General features: G+C 38.8%; 1 protein-coding gene across 11 annotated transcripts in view; it reads right to left on the bottom strand.

Annotated features, from left to right (window-relative positions):
- The window catches only part of RBBP8 (RB binding protein 8, endonuclease), a 90470-nt gene that overhangs the window by 9160 nt on the left and 68671 nt on the right, over positions 1-12639 (bottom strand). For 7 of the 11 annotated variants that reach the window (XM_064577836.1, XM_064577837.1, XM_064577830.1 and 4 more), the window contains 3 exons: positions 10934-11048; positions 6549-6692; positions 1340-1436 (listed from right to left, as the gene is read on the bottom strand). In XM_064577836.1, the coding sequence (XP_064433906.1) occupies positions 1340-1436; positions 6549-6692; positions 10934-11048 (356 nt within the window). The remainder of the gene's footprint in view (positions 1-1339; positions 1437-6548; positions 6693-10933; positions 11049-12639) is intronic. The other 4 variants (XM_045886936.3, XM_045886937.3, XM_064577833.1 and 1 more) reach the window with 2 other exon arrangements.

Here is a 12639-nt window from a genome sequence, read left to right on the forward strand (position 1 = left end):
GCAGGGGGAGAGGGAGAGGGAGAAGCAGGCCTCCCGCTGAGCAGGGAGCCCAATGCGGGGCTTGATCCCAAGACCCTGGGACCATGACCTGAGCCAAAGGCAGACGCTTAATGACTGAGCCACCCAGGCACCCCAAAAATCCTGTAGTTCTGAACTTGAATTGGAGCTATCAATATGAAAAAGTGTAGTTATCTCAAAAAACAAAATAAAACAAAAACCTTATTCCTAACTCTGTCCACCTAAAAGATCCAGAAATAATAACTATGGCAATGAGCAACCTGGTGGTTTGACTAAAACACATGAAACATTTAAATCCATGAGTTCGTAATGACACCACAAATAAAAACTCCCTAGTCACATTTGGGATGCTAGCGTACTATTTATTTGGAGAACTGGTAAATAAAGGAAAAGAATTAAGCATTTAGCAACAAAACAACAGCTCTTATCTATTAGAGTCTTACAGCATCAATAAAAATGTCTTGGCCTGTCAGATCCCTAAAATTCTCAACAGAAATAAGCATAAAATAAACTTTGCTTATTGAGTGACTCCATTTGCTAACATCATAACTTGAAGAAAAAAAAAACAAAAAAGTTTTTTGAATTGAATTACTATGCTTAAATTCACTTCTAGAATGAATAGTACATGATTAAAAGTTATAGAATTTGCCATCTTTGGGGAAGCCTGGGCAGCTCAGTCAGTTAAGCACCCGACTTCAGCTCAGGTCATGATCTCAGGGTCCTGGGATTGAGCCCCACGTTGGGTTCCCCGCTCAATAGGGAGGCTGCTTCTCCCTCTTCCTCTGCCCCTCCCCCTGCTTGTGCTCTCTCTCTCTCTCAAATAAATAAAATCTTAAAAAAAAAGAAAAAAGAATTTGCCATCTTTGAATAAAAGGCACAAAGCAGCATTATGGTTCAAAATCAAGATGCTCAGTTTTTCTTTTAAGGTTTAAAAATCCTCATGCAGTAATTCTCAAGCACAACCTAACGCTTGCCACCTAAAGTCTTATACTATATAACAGTTACAGTATATAATATAACAAATTCCTGAAGTTCAAATAAAGTCCCTAATAAAACAGAACAGGAATAAAAACATTTGTTATAAAAAAGAGAGAAAATAACTATTACCACTGTCAAAAAAAGTAGTGGTAATATAAATCTCCTTATTTGTAGTATTTGTCCTTTTTATGCTTGAGTCCCTCTTTTTTGTTAAGACCATAAGGTAAATGATATGAACTTGACTTTAACCAAAGTAGCAATTTAACAGTTCAGAGGTATTCTGACAAAGATGACTCTGTTGTACTTCCAATCACATCACTGGTATTAATCAAGACCAACTTACTTTTCATCATCTTTAAAATACGGCTCCACAAATGCTTTCTGTTTGACTTTATTTTGTTTATCACCAGGAACTGTAAACAAAACACACATACCACAAACTGAATGCAAAATTGAGAAATAGCTTTTTTGGAACAAGAATGACCTATATCAAAACTTCATTTTTATTGGATTTCCTACTTCAGGCTCCTGGACAACTCGTTTAAATTTTCTGTAACTAATTTTCTCTTTCTTTTTCATCTGCATAATGAGGAGGGTGGTGATTATCTTGTTTACCTCAGAATTACTAGAGATAAAAATCTTACTTATAAAACTATTTTAGATTTAAAAACTATATATACAAAGTGTATGTACATATGTGTAGATTATATATAAAATTATTTTAGACTTCAAAAGAATTATTCTGATGCCCATTATCATTTGGCACCAAACAATAAGACAGCTTCTAATATGTTTCACTGATTAGTCCTGCTGATTTTTTTTTTTTTTTTTCAGTAAGCTCTACACCCAATGTAGGGCTCAAACTCACGACCCTGAGATCAAGAGTCACATGCTCCACTGACTGAGCCAGCCAGGAGCCCCAGTCCTGCTGATTTTTATAATGTGTCTTTGACGTAGATAACTAGGAAATAGAGGTTAAAGAATTTTATCAGAAGATTGGTGACAAAATAAGAACAAAAGCGCATGGACCCGAATCCCAAGTTGTCTAGACCCAAACAGCCAACTGCTATTGTGTATTCAAATAATCAAAATTTATCATGCATGGTGCTAAGTTCTGGGGACACGCAATGTCCGACAAGAGAAACAAGGTCTCCTGTCCTCATGGAGTCTATACCACAGTGAGGGAAACAGACATTAAGCAAGTCGACAGCTAAGGCTTTTCTGAGGAAGGACATGGAAGGTGGTAACTGATGAATAAAAAGAAGTCAGCCACAAGAAGCAGGAGTGGAGAATGTTCTAGGTAAAGGTCCTGAGATGTGAAAAAGTTTGGTATGTAATAAGAACTAAGAGAAGGCCAGTGTGGTTGAGATTGCATGAAGAAAGGTGTTAGGAAAGATGAGATCGGAGATGTGGGCAAGCACCAGATCATGATGGGCCCTAGAGGCCAAAAGGAGTTTGAATGCAAAAGCAAACCACTGAAGACTTTTGAAAAGAATCTACTTACTGAGGGATAATTTATACAGAAAACACACTGATTTTAAGTATACTAGGATTAATTTTGACAAATGTTTACTCCAGTGTAACTACCATCCAAATCAAGAGAGAGAACTTGCATCACCCCTCGAAGTTTCCTATTCTTCCGCTTCTCAAACAGATGAATGTTCTCTGATGTCTCTTCCCTCCCCCTATGGAGGGATGATTTCTGCCACCACAGCTTAGTTACGCCTGTTTTAGAACTTTGTATTAATGGAATTACATAATACGTATTCTTTTCCATCTTTTGGATCTTTCTAGCTCAATAGGTTTTGGAGATTCATTGTTGAGTTGAGTACCCTCCTTTTTGTTGACAAGTAGTATTCCATTAAATGAGTTTACCACAATTCATATTTAGTCACCTGTTGATGGACATTTGGATTATTTCTAGTTTTGAGCTACTACACATAGCACTGCTATGAACATTCTTGAACACAGTGCTTTGTGAACGTGTTTTCATTTTTCTTGTTTATATACCTAGAAGTGGAATTGCTGGGTACTACGCTGGGTGTATACATAACTTCATAAAAACCTGACAAACCTCAATAAAGCTGTTAAAAAAACCTTGCTGAACTCTTCCACAGCACAATTTTATATCCCTACCAGCAGAGTATGAGAGTTCTAGTTGCTTTTACTCTTGCTAATGTCAGACTATTACTAATCTTCTTAACTATTTCAGTGGGTGTGAAGTAGTATCTCAGGCCCTCCTGTCCAATAATGTTGAGCATGTGCTTACTGGCCAAATATCTTTTCATTGAGGGTTTTTATTTTTTTTTTTTAGATTTTATTTATTTGACAGAGAGAGAGACAGCGAGAGAGGGAACACAAGCAGGAGGAGCGGCAGAGGGAGAAGCAGGCTTCCCGCGGAGCAGGGAGCCCAATGTGGGGCCCGATCCCAGGACCCTGGGATCGTGACCTGAGCCGAAGGCAGACGCTTTAATGACTGAGCCACCCAGGTGCCCCTCACTGAGGGTTTTTAAATAAGAAGATAATACAATCTAGTTTACATTTAAAATAAATGAGTTTTGAGTCTCTGGAGAGAACAGACTGGAGAGAAACAACTGTCATAAAAGACCAGTCAGGAGGCCTGTAGTAGAACAGGTGGAGAGAAGAGTGGTTTAGACTAGGGCAGTGGCTACAGGGATGGAGAGAAGTGATATGAAACATATTTTGGAGATAGTATTGCCAGGGTATCAGACTGGGCATGAAGAGGTAAAAGAAGAAGTCAAATATGACTCCCACATTTCTATCTTTAGTAACTGGGAGGATAGTTACTGAGGTTTAATGAGACCAGGAAAGGTGGGGGGGGGGGAGATCAAATTTGGGTAGAAAATAAAGATTTCTGATTTGAATAGTATGGGGTTCAGAAGAGAGAGGACAAGGCTAGGAGTAATGAATATATAGAAACATCTTCACTTGGTGTCCACAAACAGTACATACTCTTGTTTCCCTCCTACTTCACCGGCTCTACCTCCTTCTCAATTTCCTTTGCTGGTTCCTCTTTCTTTCTCCAACCTTTCAAAGTTGCCATACCCCAGAGGTCAGAACTTGAAATGCTTCCCTTTTCTATACTTTGGTGATCTCACTCAGTTTCATGGCCTTAAGTATGATTATCTACTTGCTGTTGACCTCCTGCCCCCTAATCATTTCTTTATTTTGGCTGCTTTGTCCAAACTCGACACATAGCAATTACCTACTAACATTTCCATTGAATGTCTAGTAAGTATTAACATGTCTAGAACCAAGCTTTTGATATCCTCCCTGAAATTTGTCCTTTCCTATGAAGAAAGACTAGGTAGAACTTTGTGATATGAGGGTCAAGAACATGAAATAAATGGACATTAAAATCCTAAACTATATGCCTAGATGACTGGGAAAAATGAAAAAGCCTGAAAGCTCATTTGGTAAGAAATAAATGGAACCTGGTTTGGATATGTTAAGTTTAAGTTGCTGAAGAGACACAAAGTAGCATTTGCATTTACATTACATTTCCTGAAAGAAATGCAGGACTGGGATTCATCAGAGAAGACAAACTAGAGACGCAGAGGTAGTTAATAGAAGCATGAGAGAAAAATATATGTGAGGAAGAAAACAGTCTTGGGATACTCTAGGAAGCAGAAGTTTCCAGAGATCAAACAGTGCAGCACTGCCACAAAAGAGAAGTGAGAAGAAATTTTGAGATGGTCAGTGTGAGATGTAACTTAAAAAAAAAAAAGGACAGAAATTAATAATTATATCTTGTAAAAGAATATCCCCCCAGCCTTTTTAAGTGAAAACAATTAGCAAAAGGCTCTTCTTGGAAGAAAAAAGTGAACTGAACAGTTGTAAATTTTTATCACAAAAGTTGGCTTGGATCAAGTTTTTGCTATGGACTGAGCAAGCAAAGCCTACTGTTCTGTACCTGGGGTTAGGGTCTCATTCACTTTGAGCTAAAAAGGGCTGTATTTTTTATTTATTTATTTAAAAGATTTTATTTATTTATTTGACAGAGAGAGACACAGTGAGAGAGGGAACACAAGCAGGGGGAGTGGGAGAGGGAGAAGCAGGCTTCCCGCGGAGCAGTGAGCCCGATGCGGGGCTCGATCCCAGGACCCTGGGATCATGATCTGAGCTGAAGGCAGACGCTTAATGACTGAGCCACCCAAGGCGCCCAGGGCTGTATTTTTTTTTAAAACCTAATGGGAACACGAGGAAAACATAATCAAGACAGACTATTCCATAGCAGAACGTGTGCTCATATATAACCTTTTCACTAGACTAAAAATTCCTTTTTTACTCACAAAAAGAAAATGAGACATTTTGCAAGAATTTTAACTTTCAATTCAGATTATCTAGTTAAGAGTTTCACTTAGAGTATTCTTCTTTTGAATGCTATCCTGCCCTATAAACCCTGCTTCTAATGAAAAGAATTTTATTGTTTTTAAAAAAAAATTTTTTTTTTAAATTTTATTTATTTTTTTGAGAGACAGAGCGAGAGAGAGCTGAGCGGGCGGCAGAGGCTGAGGGCAAGGGAGAAACAGGCTCCCTGCTGAGGAGGGGCTTGGTCCCAGGACACCGGGATCATGACCCAAGCCAAAGGCACACTTAACTGACTGAGCCACCCAGGCGCCCTGACAAGAATTTTAAAAAGACTGGGTGCCTGGGTGGCTCAGTCGTTAGGCGTCTGCCTTCGGCCCAGGTCATGGTCCAGGATCCTGGGATCGAGCCCCGCATCAGGCTCCCTGCTCAGCGGGAAGCCTGCTTCTCCCTCTCCCACCCCCTCTGCTTGTGTTCCCTCTCTTGCTGTGTCTCTGTCAAATAAATAAAATCTTAAAAAAAAAAAAAAGAATTTTAGGGCGCCTGGGTGGCTCAGTTGGTTAAGCGACTGCCTTCGGCTCAGGTCATGATCCTGGAGTTCCGGGATCGAGTCCCACATCAGGCTCCCAGCAGCAGGGAGTCTGCTTCTCCCTCTGACCCTCCTCCCTCTCATGCTCTCTGTCTCTCATTCTCTCTCTCGCAAATAAATAAAATCTTAAAAAAAAAAAAAAAGAATTTTAAAAAGACAGATACATATAATTACATTATTTTGTCTGGGAAGGTAAAGCATTCAAACAGAAAATTAGTCTGAATTTTCTGTAAAACTTTCTCCTTCCAACTCTATTACAATGATTATTACTTAACAAAGAATGTTCTCAAAACTTTATGAATTTTATGCGCAAGTTATAAAGAAATCTGTAGTATTCAATCAAGATTAATTTCTTAGTTTTGATGAATATTTTATGGTCATATTAATATAAGGGGAAGCTGAAAGAAAGGTACAGGGAATCCTCTGAACTATTTTTTTTTCCTCTGAGCTATTTTTTTGTAACTCTTTTGTTGGTCTGAAATTATCTCACTATCTAAAAGAAATTTATACAAGAAATATGAAATTTTAATTATTAATATATATCCCATCAAGTCTCTGTTAACTAGCTCGTTGACTTAATTTACTGAACCTAAGTGTAACTGAGAAGCCATAATTAGAAAGAAAAAAGCCTTACTGTTTGGTTTCTTTGTGGTAGTTGACAATCCCTCTTCTTCATCTGCCACCTGGGGGAAGCTGTCTGCCAAACAGGATTCATATTCTTCATGTGTTGTCCGATCAAACATATCTTCCAAGCTATCATTCATTTTTCTTTCTCCATCTATGTAAAAGAGCATTGGCTTAGGGCAACAAGCTTTTTGCTTTCTACATAGACCAATGTGAAACTTGTAGTAACCGCCACAAAATACACTTGCCTAGGATGTACATGGGGCAACAGTAAACGCCCAAGTCTAGATAGTTACTATATTTACAAAGACTTTATGTTAGGGCTTTAAATGTCATTTATTCATGTGAAGAGAATGTTTGTCGTTGTCATTACATACATAAAAATCTTTTTCTCCCTATTAGCTCATGTATAATTCATACTACACTAAAACGAGTCCTACCAAAAAACTGTGAGGAATAGAAAATGCATCATAATGAATGATGAAAAATATTAAGTTTAAATAAAATGTGTATAAATAACTGACATTAAAATCTATAGAACTTGCTCATCTGCTTATTTTTCTAATGTGGTAGCAAAAAAAGTATTTTATTACATCATCAATAACACTTGGTAGTTGAGTAGTGCTAGAAATAATGAATTCAATTCCTCATTTGATATGTTTTTTTTTTTTAAAGATTTTATTTATTTATTTGAGACAGAGAGAATGAGAGAGAGAGAGCACATGAGAGGGGGGAGGGTCAGAGGGAGAAGCAGGCTCCCCGCTGAGCAGGGAGCCCGATGCGGGACTCGATCCAGGGACTCCAGGATCATGACCTGAGCCGAAGGCAGTCGCTTAACCAACTGAGCCACCCAGGCGCCCCCTCATTTGATATGTTAAGTGCTAAATTCATCCTCAGATTACTAAGTACAGTTCCCACTATATAATCACATTTTGAAAAATGGCAGTTTACTAAAAAACAGAAATAGATCCAGTTGGCTAACACACATGATAGAGCAGAAGCCTGCTCAGATTCCTCTCTATAAAATAACCACCACCTCCCCCAATCCATGGTGCTCTAGCACCCTTACCCTATTTTATCTTTCTCCAGAACTTAGCATCACCTATTATACCACATATTTGATTATTTCTCCCCTTAAATTAGAAGGTAAGTTCCACGAAGTAGGTACTTTTGTTCTGTTTACTCATTATTTCCAGTTCCTGAAACACTTCCCTTTATAGAATTGAAGCTCAATATTTACTGAATGATTAAACATTTTTTTTTTCACACTGAGGATCAAATTTGTAAATAATATACAATTTCTATGTGCTAGGCAGTGTGTTAGGTAGGTATTCCCAAAGTATTCTGTATATGCTGTTAATAATTCACAATGTTAAATCACTAGTTTATCTTTTTAATTAAAAAAAATTTTTTTTTTTTTTAAAGAGAGAGAGAATGTGAGCAGGAAGGGAGGAGTAGGAGGGAGAGGGAGAGAGAGAATCTTAAGGAGACTTCACACCCAGCATGGAGCCCAATGTGGGGCTCAATCCCACCATCCTGAGATCATGACCTGAGCCAAAATTAAGAGTCAGACGTTTAACCAACTGAGCCACCCATGTGCCCCACTAGTTTGTTTTTTTTTTTTTTTGGTCTGACTTCTGACTGAAATACTTGACAACAGAGACTATATCCTTATTAATCTTTCTATCACAGCATCTGGGAAGTCTAATACACAGTAGAAATATAAAACATATTTTTGAACTGAAATATTAGCAGCCATTGGGGGATTTTATTGGTATGATTCATTTTTAACCAATTCTAAGTATTAAAAAGATCTACCTTATGGGTAAAATGCACGGGACTATCTTTTTCCACATATGGATTTAAGAATATCTCCTATCCTAGGTGCTGGTCTTACACTCCTCCACTGAGTGGGAAGGGCTGCTTGCTTGCTTTGAACTTGGGTAGGTCTTCATGACACTATACAACTTCTGAGGCCAGATCATAAAAATACCATGCACTTCTGCCTTGTTCTTTTTGGGATGCTGACTCTGGGAACCTAGTCTCCATGTGATGAGGAAGCTCAAATTACCCCATGTGGAAAGTCCATGTAGAGAAGCCCTGAAACTAAATGAAGAGAAATGCCAAGCCACCCTCAGCTTGTCTACCCCTCTGCTATTCCAGCTCTAGCTACCATTTGCCTACAACTGCATAAGAGACCCTCGGACAGAACCATCCAGCCAAACTCTTCCTGAATTCCTGAACCATAGAAACTATGAAAGATAAGAAAATGACTGTTGTTTTAATCCTTTAAGTTACTGGAGTGGTTTATTATAATAGCAATAGTACTCAAAATATCTTATGTAGCCAAAACTGTCTCCACTCATTAGTTCAAATTCTAACCTCACTTCCACATGATACTTGCTTCAAACATATTTGGGAAACCATCATATTCTTTGAATTAACTAGATAAATTTGAAGCCAAAGTAGTCATACTTTAGTTTTACCTTTTCTTTAACAGAAATAAGGAAAACATTATCAGAAGCTGGTACCAGACATAATCTTAAAAGCAAAGTACCTTCTTAAGAAGAAAATTACTTAAGTGTCATTCACTATAAAAGGACAATAAATCACTGTTAAGGTCTTTTCTTTTAATAGGTAGGCCTTTCAAAGTAGGCAGCCAGCTACTTGATTGTATGGTTACTCATTCTTAAAGAACAAATAATTAAGGCAAAGACTACTACAATTTTTCCTCACTTACTGCAGTTAGGGCAGCAAGAGATAAAGTGTTTCTTTTTTTCTTTTTTAAAAGATTTATTTGGGAGAGAGAGAGTCAAAGAGAGAGAGAGGGTGCACAAGCGGGGAGAGGGGCAAAGGGAGAGAGAGAGGGGAAGCAGGCTACTCGCTGAGGAGGGAAGCCCCATGCGGGGCTCAATCCCATGACCCTAAGATCATGACCTGAGCTGAAACCAAGAGTCAGACGCTTAATTGACTGAGCCACCAGGCATCCTGAGATAAAGTGTTTCAAAAGAAGTGGGGACAAGATTGGCTTCAGCCCCAGGCAGGTAGATTACAGAATATTCAGAACAAGATAGGGAATGTACATATAGACTGTCTTCAGTTTCTAACAGATGATCACTGGAAAATGTCCTTGCTGGGGCGCCTGGGTGGCTCAGCTGGTTAAGCGACTGCCTTCGGCTCAGGTCATGATCCTGGAGTCCCTGGATCGAGTCCCGCATCGGGCTCCCTGCTCGGCGGGAAGCCTGCTTCTCCCTCTCCCACTCTCCCTGCTTGTATTCCCTCTCTCACTGTGTCTGTCAAATAAATAAAATCTTAAAAAAAAAAAAAAAAGGGATGGGGTGCCTGGGTGGCTCAGTTGGTTGAGCGACTGCCTTCGGCTCAGGTCATGATCCTGGAGTCCCTGGATCGAGTCCTGCATCGGGCTCCCTACTCGGCAGGGAGTCTGCTTCTCCCTCTGACCCTCCCCCCTCTCATGTGCTCTCTCTCATTCTCTCTCCATCAAATAAATAAATAAAATCTTTAAAAAAAAAATAAAAAAGAAAATGTCCTTGCTTTTGGCTCTGCAACCCTGTGGCAGGTCCTAATCCTTCAACATAAGAGTGTAAGTGACACTTTCCTGGGCTAGTTGATCTCATGCCATATGCCTCTGTAGTTAGGGATGTTGCTAAGGTGGTGCCAACCAAAATCCTTCCACTGTTCCTGCCTCTTTTGGAAAATCAAGACTTTAGATGAAGAATTAATAGTCTGTTACCACAAAAGGCCAAATCCCCTTTTCTGTAGAAGCAGAATATGGCAGGGTAACTCAGCATATACACTATTATTCTTAGTTTACTGCTAATTTACAAGCCTATACAAATACTTCTCAGTAGACTCTCCCCTTTTCACCTTATCAAATTGCTTTGCAAACTCCTATTTCTAAAACAGGACTCTCAAGATTCCCTTCTACAAAAAATTATCTAGGGATAATACCAGGGATCAGCAAACTTTTTCTTAAAGGGTCAGTCAGGAAATATTTTTGGCCTGTGGGCCCAATAAGGTCTGCAGCTACTACTCAGCTCTGCTGTGGTACCATGCAAGCAGCCATAGGCAACACATAAACAAATAAGTGAAGCTGTGTTCTAATAAACCCTTATTTATAAAACTGGCAGCTGGCTGTGGTTTGCTGAATCCTGGAAACAATTTGAATTCTTCCTGGAAAAAAAAAGATTTTGGCTAAAGATTTTTTTCCCTTGAAATACTGAAACTGAGCTTTACTGAGAGAAATCTATTTATCAGAAGAGGAAAAAAAATACCTGGTTTATGGTGAAGAGGTAACTTATGGTCATCAATGCAATGGTATAACTATAAACTTCCTTCCACATTTTTATTAAATAAAAAAAAGAAATCAAATCTTACTTGGACTTTTTTCTCCCTTCTGCTCCTGCTTCTTCATTTTTAAAAGCACAGTTTCACTAACCAATGTGCAGTCCATGTCCACTGTCTCTCCTCCTAGTCTTGACTGACTGCCATCCTAAATATTTAAAAATTCAAAAATTTTAACAATTATCCCGCATGGCCTTATATATTACTTTTTAAAAATTCTGGTAAAATATACACAGCATGAAATTTGTCATTTTTACCATATTTTAAGTATACATTTCAGTAGCATGAAGTTATATTTATTTTTACCTTAAGAATATACAGATTTAGGTTTTATTGCCTGTAAAACATTTTAGCTTCAATATACAAGCATCCTCTCTCAAGCCCATGAAAAGAAAGACTGATGTCAAGGAAGGGAGAGTTGTGCACTACTGAACTCCCTGGGCTTCTCCTCCCTTTCTTCTCCAGTTGGTCTCACAGTAATGAATGTCCGTGTACACACAACAAATTTCATACTATAACAAGTTAAATACTTCATTGATATGCTCCCAAGTGAAAGAGAACTTCTCAAACTATGTAGAACCTAAATACAAGCCAAAAGAGTTATTTCCACTAGGAATTTTCATTTAATTTTATTATTTTTTTTAAGAGGTAGGGAGAGGCAGAGGGAGAGGGAGACAAAGAATCGTAAGCAGGCTCCACACTGGATGCAGGGCTCGATCTCATGACCCTGAGATCATGACCAGAGCCAAAATCTAGAGTTGGACATTTAACTGACTGAGCCACCCAGGCACCCAGAATTTTAATTTTTAAAGAAATACACAGTATTTAAAAAATAGCCAACTAGGAAAATGAATTTTTTTCTTGATGGTAACATTATTTTTAAAGTTAATCAAGGCATATGATGAATTATTTTGATACAATATAAAATTATTAAGGGGCACCTGCGTGGCTCAGTCAATTAAGTGTCTGCCTTCAGCTCAGGTTATGATACCAGAGTCCTGGGATCCAGCCCTGCGTCGAGCTCCCTGCTCAGTGAGAAGTCTGCTTGTCCCTCTGCCTCTCTCCCCCGACTCGTGCTTGCTCTTTTTCTCTCAATTAATCTTTAAGAAATATATATATATAATTATTAAAATATGTAACTAGCATTTTTCATTATTTTAGAACTATAATAATATTTTCCAGCAAAGGCCTTTTTTAAAATTTTTTTCTTTAGAGAGGGAAAGAAAGAGGAGGGGTAGGGGGAAAGGGAGAGAGAGAGTCTTTTTTTTTTTTTTTAAAGATTTTATTTATTTATTTGACAGAGAGAGACACAGCGAGAGAGGGAACACAAGCAGGGGGAGTGGGAGAGGGAGAGGCAGGCATCCTGCTGAGCAGGTAGCCTGATGTGGGGCTCGATCCCAGGACCCTGGGACCATGACCTGAGCCGAAGGCAGACGCTCAACCGACTGAGCCACCCAGGCGCCCCGGAGAGAGAGAATCTTAAGTAGGCTCCATACCCAGTGCAGAGCCCAACGTGGGGCTTGATCTCATGACCTGAGCTGAAATCAAGAGTCAGACGCTTAATTGACTGACCCCCCCCCCAGGTGTCCCAGCTAAGGCCTTTAAAGTCAGAAGGTATTATTACCCTTTCAAAAATATCATAAAGTTAGAAAAATAAGCATTTTTATTTCTTTTCTGAATAAATAAATCAGGTTTTAAGAGGTATGTGATTATCTTAAGGTCACAGAATAAGTTAGGGG

This window comes from Mirounga angustirostris, unplaced genomic scaffold, assembly GCF_029215605.1.
Source record: "Mirounga angustirostris isolate CCGP_5_RB_7025 unplaced genomic scaffold, mMirAng1.0.hap1 SCAF_14, whole genome shotgun sequence".
Lineage (NCBI taxonomy): Eukaryota > Metazoa > Chordata > Mammalia > Carnivora > Phocidae > Mirounga > Mirounga angustirostris.